Source organism: Pelodiscus sinensis, chromosome 8, assembly GCF_049634645.1.
Source record: "Pelodiscus sinensis isolate JC-2024 chromosome 8, ASM4963464v1, whole genome shotgun sequence".
NCBI classification, from domain to species: domain Eukaryota; kingdom Metazoa; phylum Chordata; order Testudines; family Trionychidae; genus Pelodiscus; species Pelodiscus sinensis.
Genome location: NC_134718.1, coordinates 52,969,305 through 52,981,984, shown reverse-complemented (window position 1 = coordinate 52,981,984; position 12,680 = coordinate 52,969,305). Strand labels below are relative to the sequence as shown.

Sequence of the window (12,680 nt, the reverse complement as noted above, 5' to 3'; positions counted from 1 at the left end):
CCATGCGCCCGGGGCTGGCACCTGCCAGCCCAGATTGCTCTGCGGGCGCATGTAAAGAGCCAGGCGGGCGCCATGGCGCCCACGGGCACCGGGTTGGGGACCATGGTTCTAAGGGATAGTCTAAACATTCCAATAAATTATTTGCTATAGCTCATAAAAAAAATGTTGAGTAGCAAAACTAACCTTACAGGAGTAATGTGAGGCACATGTTTCTGATGTCCAAGTGTTTGGCTGGAGGCATTGTTAAACCGAGCAGTTTTGTTCAGAGGATTTGCTGGTAAAGGCTTTTGAGGAGGGCTTGGTTTGAGAGTTTCCTAAAAAAGATAGCAGATCATGTACTCTTTAGAAACAAGATGGAAAAAAATACCGTTGATTTTTAAACATAATTGTTTTAAACTATTTTATATGCCATACATCAAACACATGGCACACAATGGTTTCTTGTCTTTCTATTATTGCTCTTAAATGCTCAGAGAGGTACATTTTAATCTTACAGGATCATATACAAGGCTCAAATTATAGTATGTAATTTTCACACTTCGAATGTAATTGAAAATTTCCAAATCTTTATACAGTATTGCATATTTTTAGAACCATGGTGTATGTGCTTATGCCAAGAACCCTTTAGATAAAACTCACTTGTAAATTTCTTATTGCAAATTTGGTAATTCCTTAATCTGTATTTTGGACTGTGCAACACAGTGTTCCCTCTAAAATGCACTGCAGCACAGCTTCACAGGTGGTTTATCAGCCCCGCCCAGACAGAGGCTTAGGGCTCCTTGCACAGAGCTGACTAACTGGGTGGAGCTGATTAATCACCTGTGAAGCTGTGCTGCCTTGCAGCTTGGAGGGAACACTGGTGAGACATATTCTGCCCTCAGGCTGATGCGGTACAAAAGAGAGTAGTTTATGGGGGGAGAGGGGGGGAAAGGTAACAACAGTGCAATTAAGTCAAGGATGAATTGAGTCCACTATGACCATATATGTTTATAAGGGTGAACTGTAAAGATATTTTTCCATAAATGAGCTACTGTTTTTATTATCTTATGATACATAAAGAAGACTGTATAGGCTTTTTCCTTCTGTTTATTTTTACTTCAAAATATAGAGAATAACAAATCTGATCTTCTCTGCTTTTATGGGTGAACTTCCAATTGGTGTCATTGCATATGTATTCTGACCTTACTCCATTATTGAAGAAGCAGTGATGTTTAAAAAAAAAGACATCTTTTGTCCAAAATTATAATTAGTCATTGAAAGTTAGGTGTCCATGTAAAACAAAGTTTTAAACTTGACTAAACATCCCCTCCTTTTTCAGTTCTATTTTCATTTGTTTAACTCATGATGTCATAATTTCACTAGCTCTCCAGGCAGAGTGCCTTTCAGAGCCTGAATTTCTAGTATTAAACTATTTTTAAATGCAAACATATTTTTTTAATTATTTAAAGAAACACTTTCAGGTCTTCTTTACACATCAAAATGAGAAAAAATGCAAGCTCAACTTTTATTTTCTTATAACCCTGTTCCTCTGCATGTCTAGATGTAGTTGCATCCATTTGCATATCCAGGTCCCCAGAATGAGTTTCTACTATCCATGGTTTCCAGGCGCAGTGCTTTTGCCCTAGTCAATTTATACTTACTAAAATATAAAATATAGTAAATACATGCAAGGATTCCTGAAGGAGATGACAAAAGCAGAAATGACTTCAAAATGTAAATCTTAGATGACCCTAGAATCAAATTTCCTGATTCCAGTTTGACTTGTCAGCATTCATGGAATTGTTATAAATGCTGCTGAAATTTCTTTCCGCCAAAAGAATTGTGGAATTAAGTAGTTCTTTAATACAAAACAGCAGTAAGCTTGCTGCAAGGCATTAATTAATGTCATTACTGTGTGGTCCTCAAGCTGGTGCAAAGATGGTAACATTGTTTTATTGGTCTTAGGAAGTAAAAGAAAACAATGCTTTGTTGCAGCTTATGATGCAAAAAACTACCACCAATTAATGTTGTTTGTAATTTGGCATGTGTCCAGCTGAGAAAAAAGGATTTTTGAGCACCAAATATCAAGAGTAATTCCAGAATCAAAAACTTCTAAGTGATTTTCAGTTAGTGTGAACTTAATGAATCTGTGCAACCCGGGCTTCAACTATACAAATTAATTTACTAAATGTTTGTTTATTATAGAAAAATTAAAATGTGTGTTAAAAATAGCTAGGTGTCTATGGACTTCTTTGCAATAATATCTGATCATCTGCCGGATAATGAATTTATCCATGCCTCATCCCAGCAATGTTGGGAAACATCCCCAATTTACAGAGAAAGGGGGAAAAAACTTGAAATAGTCTGGAAATTGACTCAGCTCTTAACCACAGAACCCTCCTTCCTCTTCAAAATTCCCCTAATGGTTTAAAGAATTGAAATTTACATCCAACTAACTCCCCACTACTAAAAACAGAGCAAAACACACAAGTATAGTTGACTAAATAGAAAAAGAGCAGTTTAGACAGATACTAAAAGTTGGGAACCAATGAAAAATTTGACAGAAAATATTAGGTGCCTTCAGTATTTTTTTACAAAGAGATACAGAATATTCATGATTTGTTTAAGAATCTTATTTTCAATATAAACATTGCACTTTCAAAAGGAAATGTGTAATGGCCACTACTGAACCTGCTGGTCACAAAGAAAGAGGAAGCTGAACTTTGGGTAAACTCTGGATTCAGTCAGCTGAAGTTTAGAACAGTTTCAGTGTTTAAAACTAAAGTTTTTTGTCTCTCCTCTCCTTGCTTGCATTTACTGCATAACAACTACTCATGCTGTGTGTGAGAATGACAATATGAAATACAATTCTTCTTCTGTTTAACTTAACATAGTAGTCAAATTTCTCAGTCCATACAAGTCCATCTTGACCATCAGCCAAAAGAATTTTGATCCCTTAACAAGTTCCCCCTTGATTAAAAAAATAAGAACATCCCTATCTTTTATCAGGAAAATATGAGGGATTTTGCAAATATTCATGAAGTAATCAGCCACAGTGGGGAAAAAACAGCAGTTTCTTGTAAATATATTTCTATGTGATAGGAATATAATGATGAAGTTTATGGAATCAATTATAGAGAAGAGCAAATAAAATTGTTCAAAATTTGGTAATTTTCAGTGGATATAAAATGTACAACCTGAGTGACAAGCATCCTTGCTATTCAAATAAACTACGGTGATAGATTTCTTGAGGAATAAATTTTCCATGTATACATCTGTATTTAAAGTATTCTATGCCATTTTGGAATAAGGAAGATTGCAACTGAACTATATATATGAAACAATGTTTGATTATATGGAATTGCCCCTTAGTGACATACTACATTGAGTTATGATTATGAATATTGGTTCCCTAAAGATGTTTTCTTGTTTTAATCAGTAATGGATTAAAAAATCTGGCCCTTTCAATCTGGTTGGCACATCAGAGACTGTGCACAATTTTATTATATCGTATTTGGTTGCCATTAGTCTTTTTTTGCTAAAGCGTTAATGACAAAATAAATAAAAATCAGCATTATAAAGATGGCGAGTAATTACAAAGAATTTGGCCTTCTTGCATTGTAAAATTCTGTTCCATTTCTTGTCTACAGTAATATGTATGGGTATGTCTACACTACCCCGCTAGTGCGAACTAGCGGGGTAATGTATGCATACCGAACGTGCAAATGAAGCCCGGGATTTGAATTTCCCGGGCTTTATTTGCATAAGCCGGCTGGCGCCATTTTTAAATGCCGGCTTGTTCGAACCCCGTGCCGCGCGGCTACACGCGGCACAGGCTAGATAGTTCGGACTAGCAAGCCATTCCGAACTATCTGTACGCCTCGTTCCACGGGGCACGGGGCACGGGGTTCGAACAAGCCGGCATTTAAAAATGGCGCCAGCCGGCTTATGCAAATAAAGCCCGGGAAATTCAAATCCCGGGCTTCATTTGCACGTTCGGTATGCATACATTACCCCGCTAGTTCGCACTAGCGGGGTAGTGTAGACATACCCAAAGTGATCTCCTTCTGCAAGTACCTATGCATGCAATTAATGTTATTTAGAAGAGCATTGTAACTCATCTACATAAAGTTACTTATTCACTTGTATTTGGAGGCGGAAGGCCCTAAGGAACATTTTTATTTAGTTGTACATGGTAATACCTAGATGCCTCACTGAAGATGAGGATCTGAGTGTGCCATGCACACTAAAGAACAGACGGTCCCTGGCCTGAAGAGCTTACAATCTAAATGGGCAAGAGCGACAAAGGGCAAGAAGAAAGGAAGGTTACTATTTTCATTTTAGCTATTCAAGTGGCAGCTAGCTACTATTTCACATTTCGGCTACAGCGACACTGTAGCCTTCTTGAGGAAAAGCTTATGCAAATGAAGCACGGTGTGGAATATTGATGCACTTCATTTACATAATTAATTAATTAGCTGTGTAGATGGCTCCTTTTTGTGCAAAACCCGGTAGTTAATTATGCAAATGAAGCATGATGATATTTCATGCCATGCTTCATTTGCATAAGCTTTTCCACAAGAAAGCTACAGTGTAGCCGTAGCTTTCTTCTCCCTTGGCTTTCTACTAGGGCTACATCTACACTGGCGTGATCTTGCGCAAAAACTCTTTTGCCGAAGAGTACTTCTGCAAAAACTCTTCCAGAAGAGAGCGTCTACACTGGCATGTGCTTTTGCGGAAGAGATGTGTTTTTGCGCAAGAGCATCCATGCCAGTGTAGACACTCTTTTGCGCAAGAAAGCTCTGATGGCCATTTTAACCATAGGGCTTTCTTGAGCAAGAAATTCATGTTGCCTGTCTACACTGGCCTCTTTTGGAAGAGCTCTTGTGCAAGAGGGCTTATTCCTGAGTGGGAGCATCATAGTTCTTGCGCAAGAAGCCCTGATTTCATACATTAGAACGTCAGTTTACTTGCACAAGAACATGCGGCCAGTGTAGACAGGCAGCAAGTTTTTGCGCAAGAGCGGCCGCTTTTGCGCAAGATCATGCCAGTGTAGACACAGCCTAGTTGTACTTTCCTTTCCCCTAGCAATTCCTGCCAGTCCACTAGTAGGGAATGAAACTGCTTACTGCATAGCCAAGGGGCACAAAACAAGGACATGCCAGCACCTATGGAGCAGATCATCAGCCTTTGGACTTGCCACCATGGGAAAATTATTCCAGAATAGTCATTCCACTCAAGTGTCTTTTCTGGGTTTTAGCCTAATGCACATTGGCAGTGGAGCTTGATGAGGAAATATGAAAATGGACTGAGCTGCACTGGAAAGAAAAGGAATATTAGGAGTTATTTGGGAATAACAAATACACTTGTAATTCACATAGGGTCTTATTCCTAAATATCTTCCATATGTAGACAAGCCCTTTATCTTTTAGGACCAGGGTGGATAAAATCAATGTTTTATTTATCATCACATTTTTTATTTAAATCAGATTTTTTTTTATAAAATGCTTTTTGAGGAGAAAATGTATCTAAGGATATTTTTAATTAAGATACATTATAGCTCAAAAATATCTCATCATGGAATAGGGATTATAAATTCTAAAGTATGAGACAATATATTCATGTAATGTTTAAGAACATTTTTTAAAATGAGTTTCAATAGGCACCCAATCTTCCAGAGGCTTCTGTATGAATTATTTAAGTTAATTATTCTATCTATCTATCTAATAGGACTAAGTGCTCAGTCTAGAAGATACTATTAGAGATGCTTTGTTTTTCAGTTCTCAAACTGTGGATTTGTGTTTCTACAGCTAAAATGCTTGTCAACTGCAAAAACGTATTTTAAAAAATACATAATTATTAGAGATGAAAGAGAATAGACCTAAATCCTATTGGCCGCTTTGCAAATTTGTGTACAGTGTCAGTCCCTTACCTCTCTCTAAAAGTGCAAAGCTTTACAAAGTTCAATGAATAGAATATTGTTGGGGCAGAATAGATATGAACAAGGGGAAGTCTGAAGACAGAAACGGAAGTAAAACTATTTGAGTAGCATATTCCAGAATCTTGAGGTCTTTCTGAGTATAGCTTTCATCGATTTGAGATCTACCATACCATTATCTCACTAGAAGGGAAAATCTATAATGGCAGCAGGCTGTAAAAAAGATCGAGTTTGGGAATATTTTAATAAAGTTCCTCCACCTATGGGTCAGACAAAATGCAAACAGAGCAACAAAGAAATACAAGGCCTGGTTGCCTGAATGAAACAATACCATGATAAGTGTTCCTTCTTAAGAGGAAGCTACGCTGAAGATGATGAATGGCACATATCTGAACGTGCAGGATCATCAGGTTGGTAAACTATTTTATTTCATGCATCTTTTTAAAGGACTGCCTGTCTTCCATCTAGACTATTATTGAATTATTATGTTTGAGGAAAAAAATAGATGTTACTCTGATATTATAATTTTTGATGCAGTTGTGATAAAAAATAAATAGCTGATATAGGCATAGCTTCATTTTAAAATTACCCCTTTAAAGTAGTAATGTGTGTCAGTGAAAGTAATGAGTAATACTAAATGAGCAGTATGGCGGTAATAATTAAATAACTCCACTGACTTATTTTGTTTAGGAGAATCCATTCTCAACATACAGGATTCCAAAGACTATCCATCTTCAAGATCACCAACATTTTCTATAGTTTCAGAGTTAGCTGTCAATGATAGGATTTCAGTCACATCATGTATGTCACATAGCCACAGTAGCGAAAAGAAAAAAAAATCTCCATCATCCAGAAACAACCATAGATAAGTTGGTGATAAAAACCAGCTGATTACAAAAAGTGGTAACTGATGAAAAAATTGCCCAGTTTGTTGCATAAACAAACTCTCCTTTTCGTACGATTGAGAACCCACATACCATTAACATGGGTCAGTCATTAAGACCAAGATACAGTCCTCCAAACAGGGCAGATGTCACCAGCAAATTGCTGGATATAGTTTATGGAAGAGAAATTGACCAGTGTGCAAAATGTCTAAAGGGTAAAATTGTTAACATGAGTCTTGATGGGTAGAGTAATGTCCACAATTATCCTGTTGTGTGTGCTTATGTGTCAACAGAACATCAAGAAATGCTCACACACCAGAATATTTACCAGAAGTACCAATAAAAACTGTAAGAAACTGAAAAAAAATCAAATGTCTAGTATGTAGCTTTGTCCCAGACAATGCTACAAATGTATCCAAGAGGAGAAGAAATTTAGAAGAGAGTGAAGCGTCCCAAGCTAATAACATATGGTGGTGCTGCTCATTTGAGGCACCTCCTAGCCAAAGATTTCGGTGTTCCAGAAATAAAGGTGAATATTGAAATTGCAAAATACTTCCCTAATAAACACTTTGCAAGAGCTGCTCTGAAAAAGGTGGGAGGAATCAAGCTAACTCTCCCACAAGACATATGATGGAACTCAGTAGTGGATGGTTTTGAGTACTGTATGAAGAACAGGCCTAATCTGATGATAATTTTATGAATTAAAATTGTGGAAAAAAAATGATGGCACTGTCACAGTTAAAGTTCTCAACATTGGGACTAAAAGAAATGTTGAACACGTGCTGACTACCCAGAAGCTTATTTCTTTAGCCTAGAACAAAATATAGAGAAACAGCTGTTTTATTGCTGATTTCTTAAAAAGAGAAATATATTATGACAGAGTTAAAAACAAGCTTTTTTTAAAAAATGGGACAAGCACTATCTCCAGCTCATTTTCTTGTAAATATTCTCGGCACCAGGGTCAAACCTTGAACTGCTGAAGAAAAGGAGTTGGCTATGCCATGGGCATTAGCAATCATCCCTCCATAATGCCACTATAATAAACTTCAGAGCTGAGGATGAACTGCTGAAGACCACTTCTTGCCCAGGAAAGACTGCTTTCTTCCTATCCACTCATCACACTATCAGTCACACAGAAAATGCTGTGAGAGAATCCATATATAAAAAGTGATTTATAACATTTTGTTTTTATTTATTAGATGTAGTTATTCATGCTGCAGTTTATAGCCTGCCATCACTATGTAATTATAAGAAAGACAGAAAATGCAGATTTACCTGAGCAAGCCTAAGGGCTGGGTTAGCTGGCAGTGGTCGTACAGGTACAGCTTGATGACAAGGCAACTGATGAAGGGGGGGTAGGACTCGCTGGGGTGTTTTTGACCACGGTAAATCAAGCGTCTTTACAGGGTTACTGATGTCAATAGTTTGATACGGTAGCAATCTTCTTGCACCATCTCTCTATAGAGCCATAAAATAATAAAACTGATAGTTTAAAAAATCCCAATGAATATTATGGAAACAAATAATGCTTGACACATTGTAATCATTCTTGTTCTGCACTTGCTTTCCCCTTCCTTCCCTCCCTGTTTTAACATACTCCTAAAGTCCTTACATGTAGCCAGAGAACAAGCAATGAGCAACTTCTAGAAGCTTTTTCAAACACTAATCTAATTCAGAAAGTAGTACTTTTGTCTGAGATGGCTGGCTGTATCCCAGACATTAATTGTATTTCTTTTCAACATTTGAAGTCTCTATCTGTCTGGAACTTGGAAGGAAAAGTGCATTTTGGACCCACTTTTTCTGCTCTTGTTTAACTTGTTCAGAGTTTTATATAATTTAAATAAGAAGTGTCATAATTACTGCAAACATACGGGAAATGTATATCAAATTCTAATAATGATATTTTGACTGTTTAAGAACCCACCTTATGTATGTTTAAATTTTGTGGCTTTATGACTAGATTTTTACTGAGAGTTGTGGTATGAACATGATTAGGCTCAAATGAACTGGAAGGCCTTGCGGGACTCACAGACCTGCAATACAAGTATACACTTATTGAATGCAACTTTGTTCTTACAGCTTTATTTTTTCACAGTAACTTTCTCAAAATAACACTTTGAAAGGGCTTTCTCATTTTTTGCTCTCTACGGAAAACAAGGGAATGTAAAAATGATCTTAAAGTCTTGCATGAATAAAAATAAATATTGATTTTTTTGAAGCCACTAGTCTGTTAAATTAGCTGTTGCAATCTGTGGAAATGCAGCTTTATAGCACCCAAGAGACTGTTCTAATGAGTCTAGCATTTAAGTAGTGATGACCCCAAATATGGAAGTCTTTGCTCACTTGACTGAGTTTAGATAAAAGGTCAAGCCAGATAATGAAAATATTTCAAGCAACCCAAAATCAAGGCAAAGTTTCTTTTACATTTTAATTGCTTAGCACAAAAAGTATAATAAAAAGGCATATGGTCAAACCCCATTTTATTTACTGAAGTCAATGAAGTTGAAGTAAAGAAGAAAGAACACTGCTGACAGACTCCTCTTAATTAATGATGCATTTCAGTAAACTTGACTCATAACAGCTCAAATATGCACCACAAACACTGAGAGAGATAATGTGTATGGTCAGTTTCTACTGAACTTTATTATAATGAACAGATAGTTAAGAAAAATATAATACCTTAATTTCTCAATTGTTGTCTTTTTATTTGTAAATAGCAGTCTAATCAAAGTCTTCCTTTTGAGATACATGATTAAACCAGCAGCAAAAAGGCACAGAATGGTTACGAGTATTCCTATGGTTAAACTTCTATTATCTGAAATAAAACACATGTTTTGGACTTGTGATAAGGGTCAGTTATGGTGAAATTTGTGTGATATCAAGAGTGGCATGTTGCTGGCTAGACCTGCTTTCTAGAAATTTACAAAATGAAATTAGTAAATAATTTATTAGGGATCTGATAAGGTAGTATTTTGGCTTTGCTTATGCTTGAACTTAATTCTCCCATCATTTGTTTCTGTCAGCTCCAAAAATAAAATGGTTAAATACAAGCTGATAGAGATTCAGTTCATTCTTCAACTGTATAAACTGTTCCAAAGCAGAAAACTTAAATACAAAGGGGTGCACTAAAATATGGAAGAGGTAATTAAATATCAACTCTGTGATATAAGTACTAAATCATGATAGTTTATTTGTTAGCTTTGATTTATTACTTAAAACCCAACAGCTGATAGCAAAATGGTTGTGTCTCAGATCACCAACATTTTCTCCATTGTAAATGGATATGAGTGAAAGGGTAAAAATCAGTTGTTTTGTAGGGGAAATTAAATAACAAGCCATTACAGAATTGCAATCTCTATACCAGGGTTCATGGTACTCCAGTGGACAACTTCATTGCATTATTTGGATTTTACAATCCAAATGTCAGCCCTTTACATTGAGGTTGAAAACCGTTGTGACAATGGTTATGCTCCTTGAGCTCAGTAACAGCAGATAGAATGGAATAATCATGGCCTTTGCTTTAAATTCAGTGATATACAATAATTAAAAATGCTACCAACTTCTGCTCTTCCAAAACCAGAAAACAATCAATAAAAGATTCTACCCAACCTAAGCCAGGGTAAAAACCACGTGCTGGGAGCTCTCTCTCGTATACCAAGGGAGTTTGCAGCTGAAGAGTCTCTGTTAACTGTAGCTCTGGTAATATGATGGGAGAGCAGGAAGGTCTCTAGTCTATATAGTTAATATGTCAAAGCTAACATTTGGAAATAAAGGACCATGCAATGTAAGAATATGAAGCATTGATATCATGTGCTTGTGATGAGATACTCCATTTAATATGCAGGCTGCTGTTTTCTATACTGGCTTAAGTTCCAGAATGATTTAAGTTGCAGTTATGTGAAGATCACATTGCAATAGCCTAATCTAAAGGTAACAAAGATACGAATCAATCAAGCCAGGAAGTTTTGCATTTAAAAAACCAAAACAGTCACAATGTTGTGGTCAGGAAAAGATTGGGAAAACTTGGGTAGTTAGCTTTGGTATATGATCATCTAGCAGTAGCTGGGGATGCATTAATACTGCAGAACTGTAATGATGTAAGGTATCTCTCTTCCTCAGTAAAAGGTACAGTTATAATACTTACAATGGCAACCTCCCACCATCATCTCAGTCTTATCCTAATGGAATTTCAGCTGGCTAGATCTTCAGCCTACCCCAGCTTCACATAGATATTGGCCAGTGCAACTGACAGGATTGGTTGCATTGTGCGTCAGCAATATAGGACACTAGCTCATAGTAACAGTAATAAATCTTTTTCCAGTACTAAAAGCTAAATAAAATTAGTAATTCAAGAGTAGGCAATTATATTTAATTTATCTTTACATTGCAATTCTGTTAAATATTTAATGCTGCTACTTAAAAATATATATAGTGTGCTATGCACATGGATCTAGTAAAAGTAATCTAGGTAAAATCCATTACTAAAGACAAATCAAGCCATTTGTCACATTTAACTAACATAAATATTGTTGTGTTCTTTAGTGAGCTAATCCTACAGTTTGAATTATAGCTGTGCAAACTATTCAGATCACATTCCAAAACATATCAAGTGCTCACATTTAAATCAAAAGTGTCAGGGAAAGAAAATTAGTTCTTTGAGTGCTTGCTCATATTTATTCCAATTTGGTGTGCACATGCTGCGTGCATGGTTGCCAGAAAGTATTACTCTAGCTGCTATCCTTTGGGTCAGTTGTGGAGCCCCCTAAGAGTTCCTTCTTGCCGCCAGTGGCGGCTGTTAGAACTGTAGCTCTCTTGCATTGCAGTCATCACACATCCCTAGAGTTTAAAGTTAGTTTTCTTGATAACAGTTAACAGTTAGTTAGCATTGTAGCAGCGGAAGTGAAGGTGTTTCTCCTTCTTGCCTGTATTCCCTCTGGGACCTGGGGCATGCCAAGGTCCCAGGGATTCAAACCCTGCAGCTCTGGCCAAAAGGCTATGGCAACAAGTAGCTCCCATGATTCCCCTTCTTTGGTGTTTGGGGGAATCCCACCAAGCAGATAAGAGCATGATATGCAAGGACTTCAAGCCTTGGACCATAAAGGAATGGGATTCTCATCTGAAGCAGCACCTCATGGAGTCTACCCTGTAGCCACTAGGGCAGGATATAGCATCAAGTGCTCTGATGTGTAGCATATCACCTTTGGTTCTGGGCCTGGCACTGAAAAAGGACATTCAGAACTGCTATTCACCAAAGCCCTCCACCTGGTGCTGGTCTCACTCTCTGGCATGGCCTTCTAAGGCAGCCAAGCCCTCCACGTCCTCCATGCCCACAGGTCCTGACGGTCTTTGGCCCTGAGGCACAGAGATGCTGAGCTCCTCACATGTCCCGAGCTCAACTGTCTTGCACTCTCCAAAGGTAGAAGTAATGTTGGTCAGCTTGTCCTCCATGCTGGACATGTTCAAGGCCTATGGCCAAATGCTCCCTGCTTTACCTATCAGGGCTTTTCTGGTTGCCATTACCTCCACTCGACAGGTGTTGGAGCTTTGTGCCCTGACATCAGTCAGAACCCCCATACACAAGGATAAGGTCCAGTTTCATCTCGATCAAGCTCTTTCTGGATCACAGTGTGTATCCATGCATGTTATGATTTTGCCCAGATCTTCCCACTGCCTCTCATGGTGCATTCTATGCTAGTGCAGGCCTCTTCAGAGGCTTTCCTGGCTCATGTACTGCTTCAAGAAATCTGTAAAGCTGCAACTTGGTCTTTGGTGCATACCTTCACATTGCACTATGCCATTGTGCAACAATCAAGACAGGATGCAGCCTTTGGTACCGTGGTTCTCAAGTCATCCACGCCCTGACTCTGACCTCCTCCTCC

The 12,680-nt window shown here is 37.7% G+C and overlaps 1 protein-coding gene across 3 annotated transcripts in view; it reads right to left on the bottom strand.

Moving 5' to 3' along the window:
* Positions 1-12,680, bottom strand: part of ADAM12 (ADAM metallopeptidase domain 12) — a 303,749-nt gene that overhangs the window by 15,019 nt on the left and 276,050 nt on the right. The window contains exons 19-22 of one of the 3 annotated variants that reach the window (XM_025188248.2): positions 9,481-9,616; positions 8,726-8,834; positions 8,077-8,259; positions 184-314 (exon numbers count right to left, since the gene is read on the bottom strand). In XM_025188248.2, coding sequence (XP_025044033.1) covers positions 184-314; positions 8,077-8,259; positions 8,726-8,834; positions 9,481-9,616 — 559 coding nt within the window. Of the gene's footprint in view, positions 1-183; positions 315-8,076; positions 8,260-8,725; positions 8,835-9,480; positions 9,617-12,680 lie in introns of those variants that run through there. The other 2 variants (XM_075935285.1, XR_012905666.1) reach the window with 2 other exon arrangements.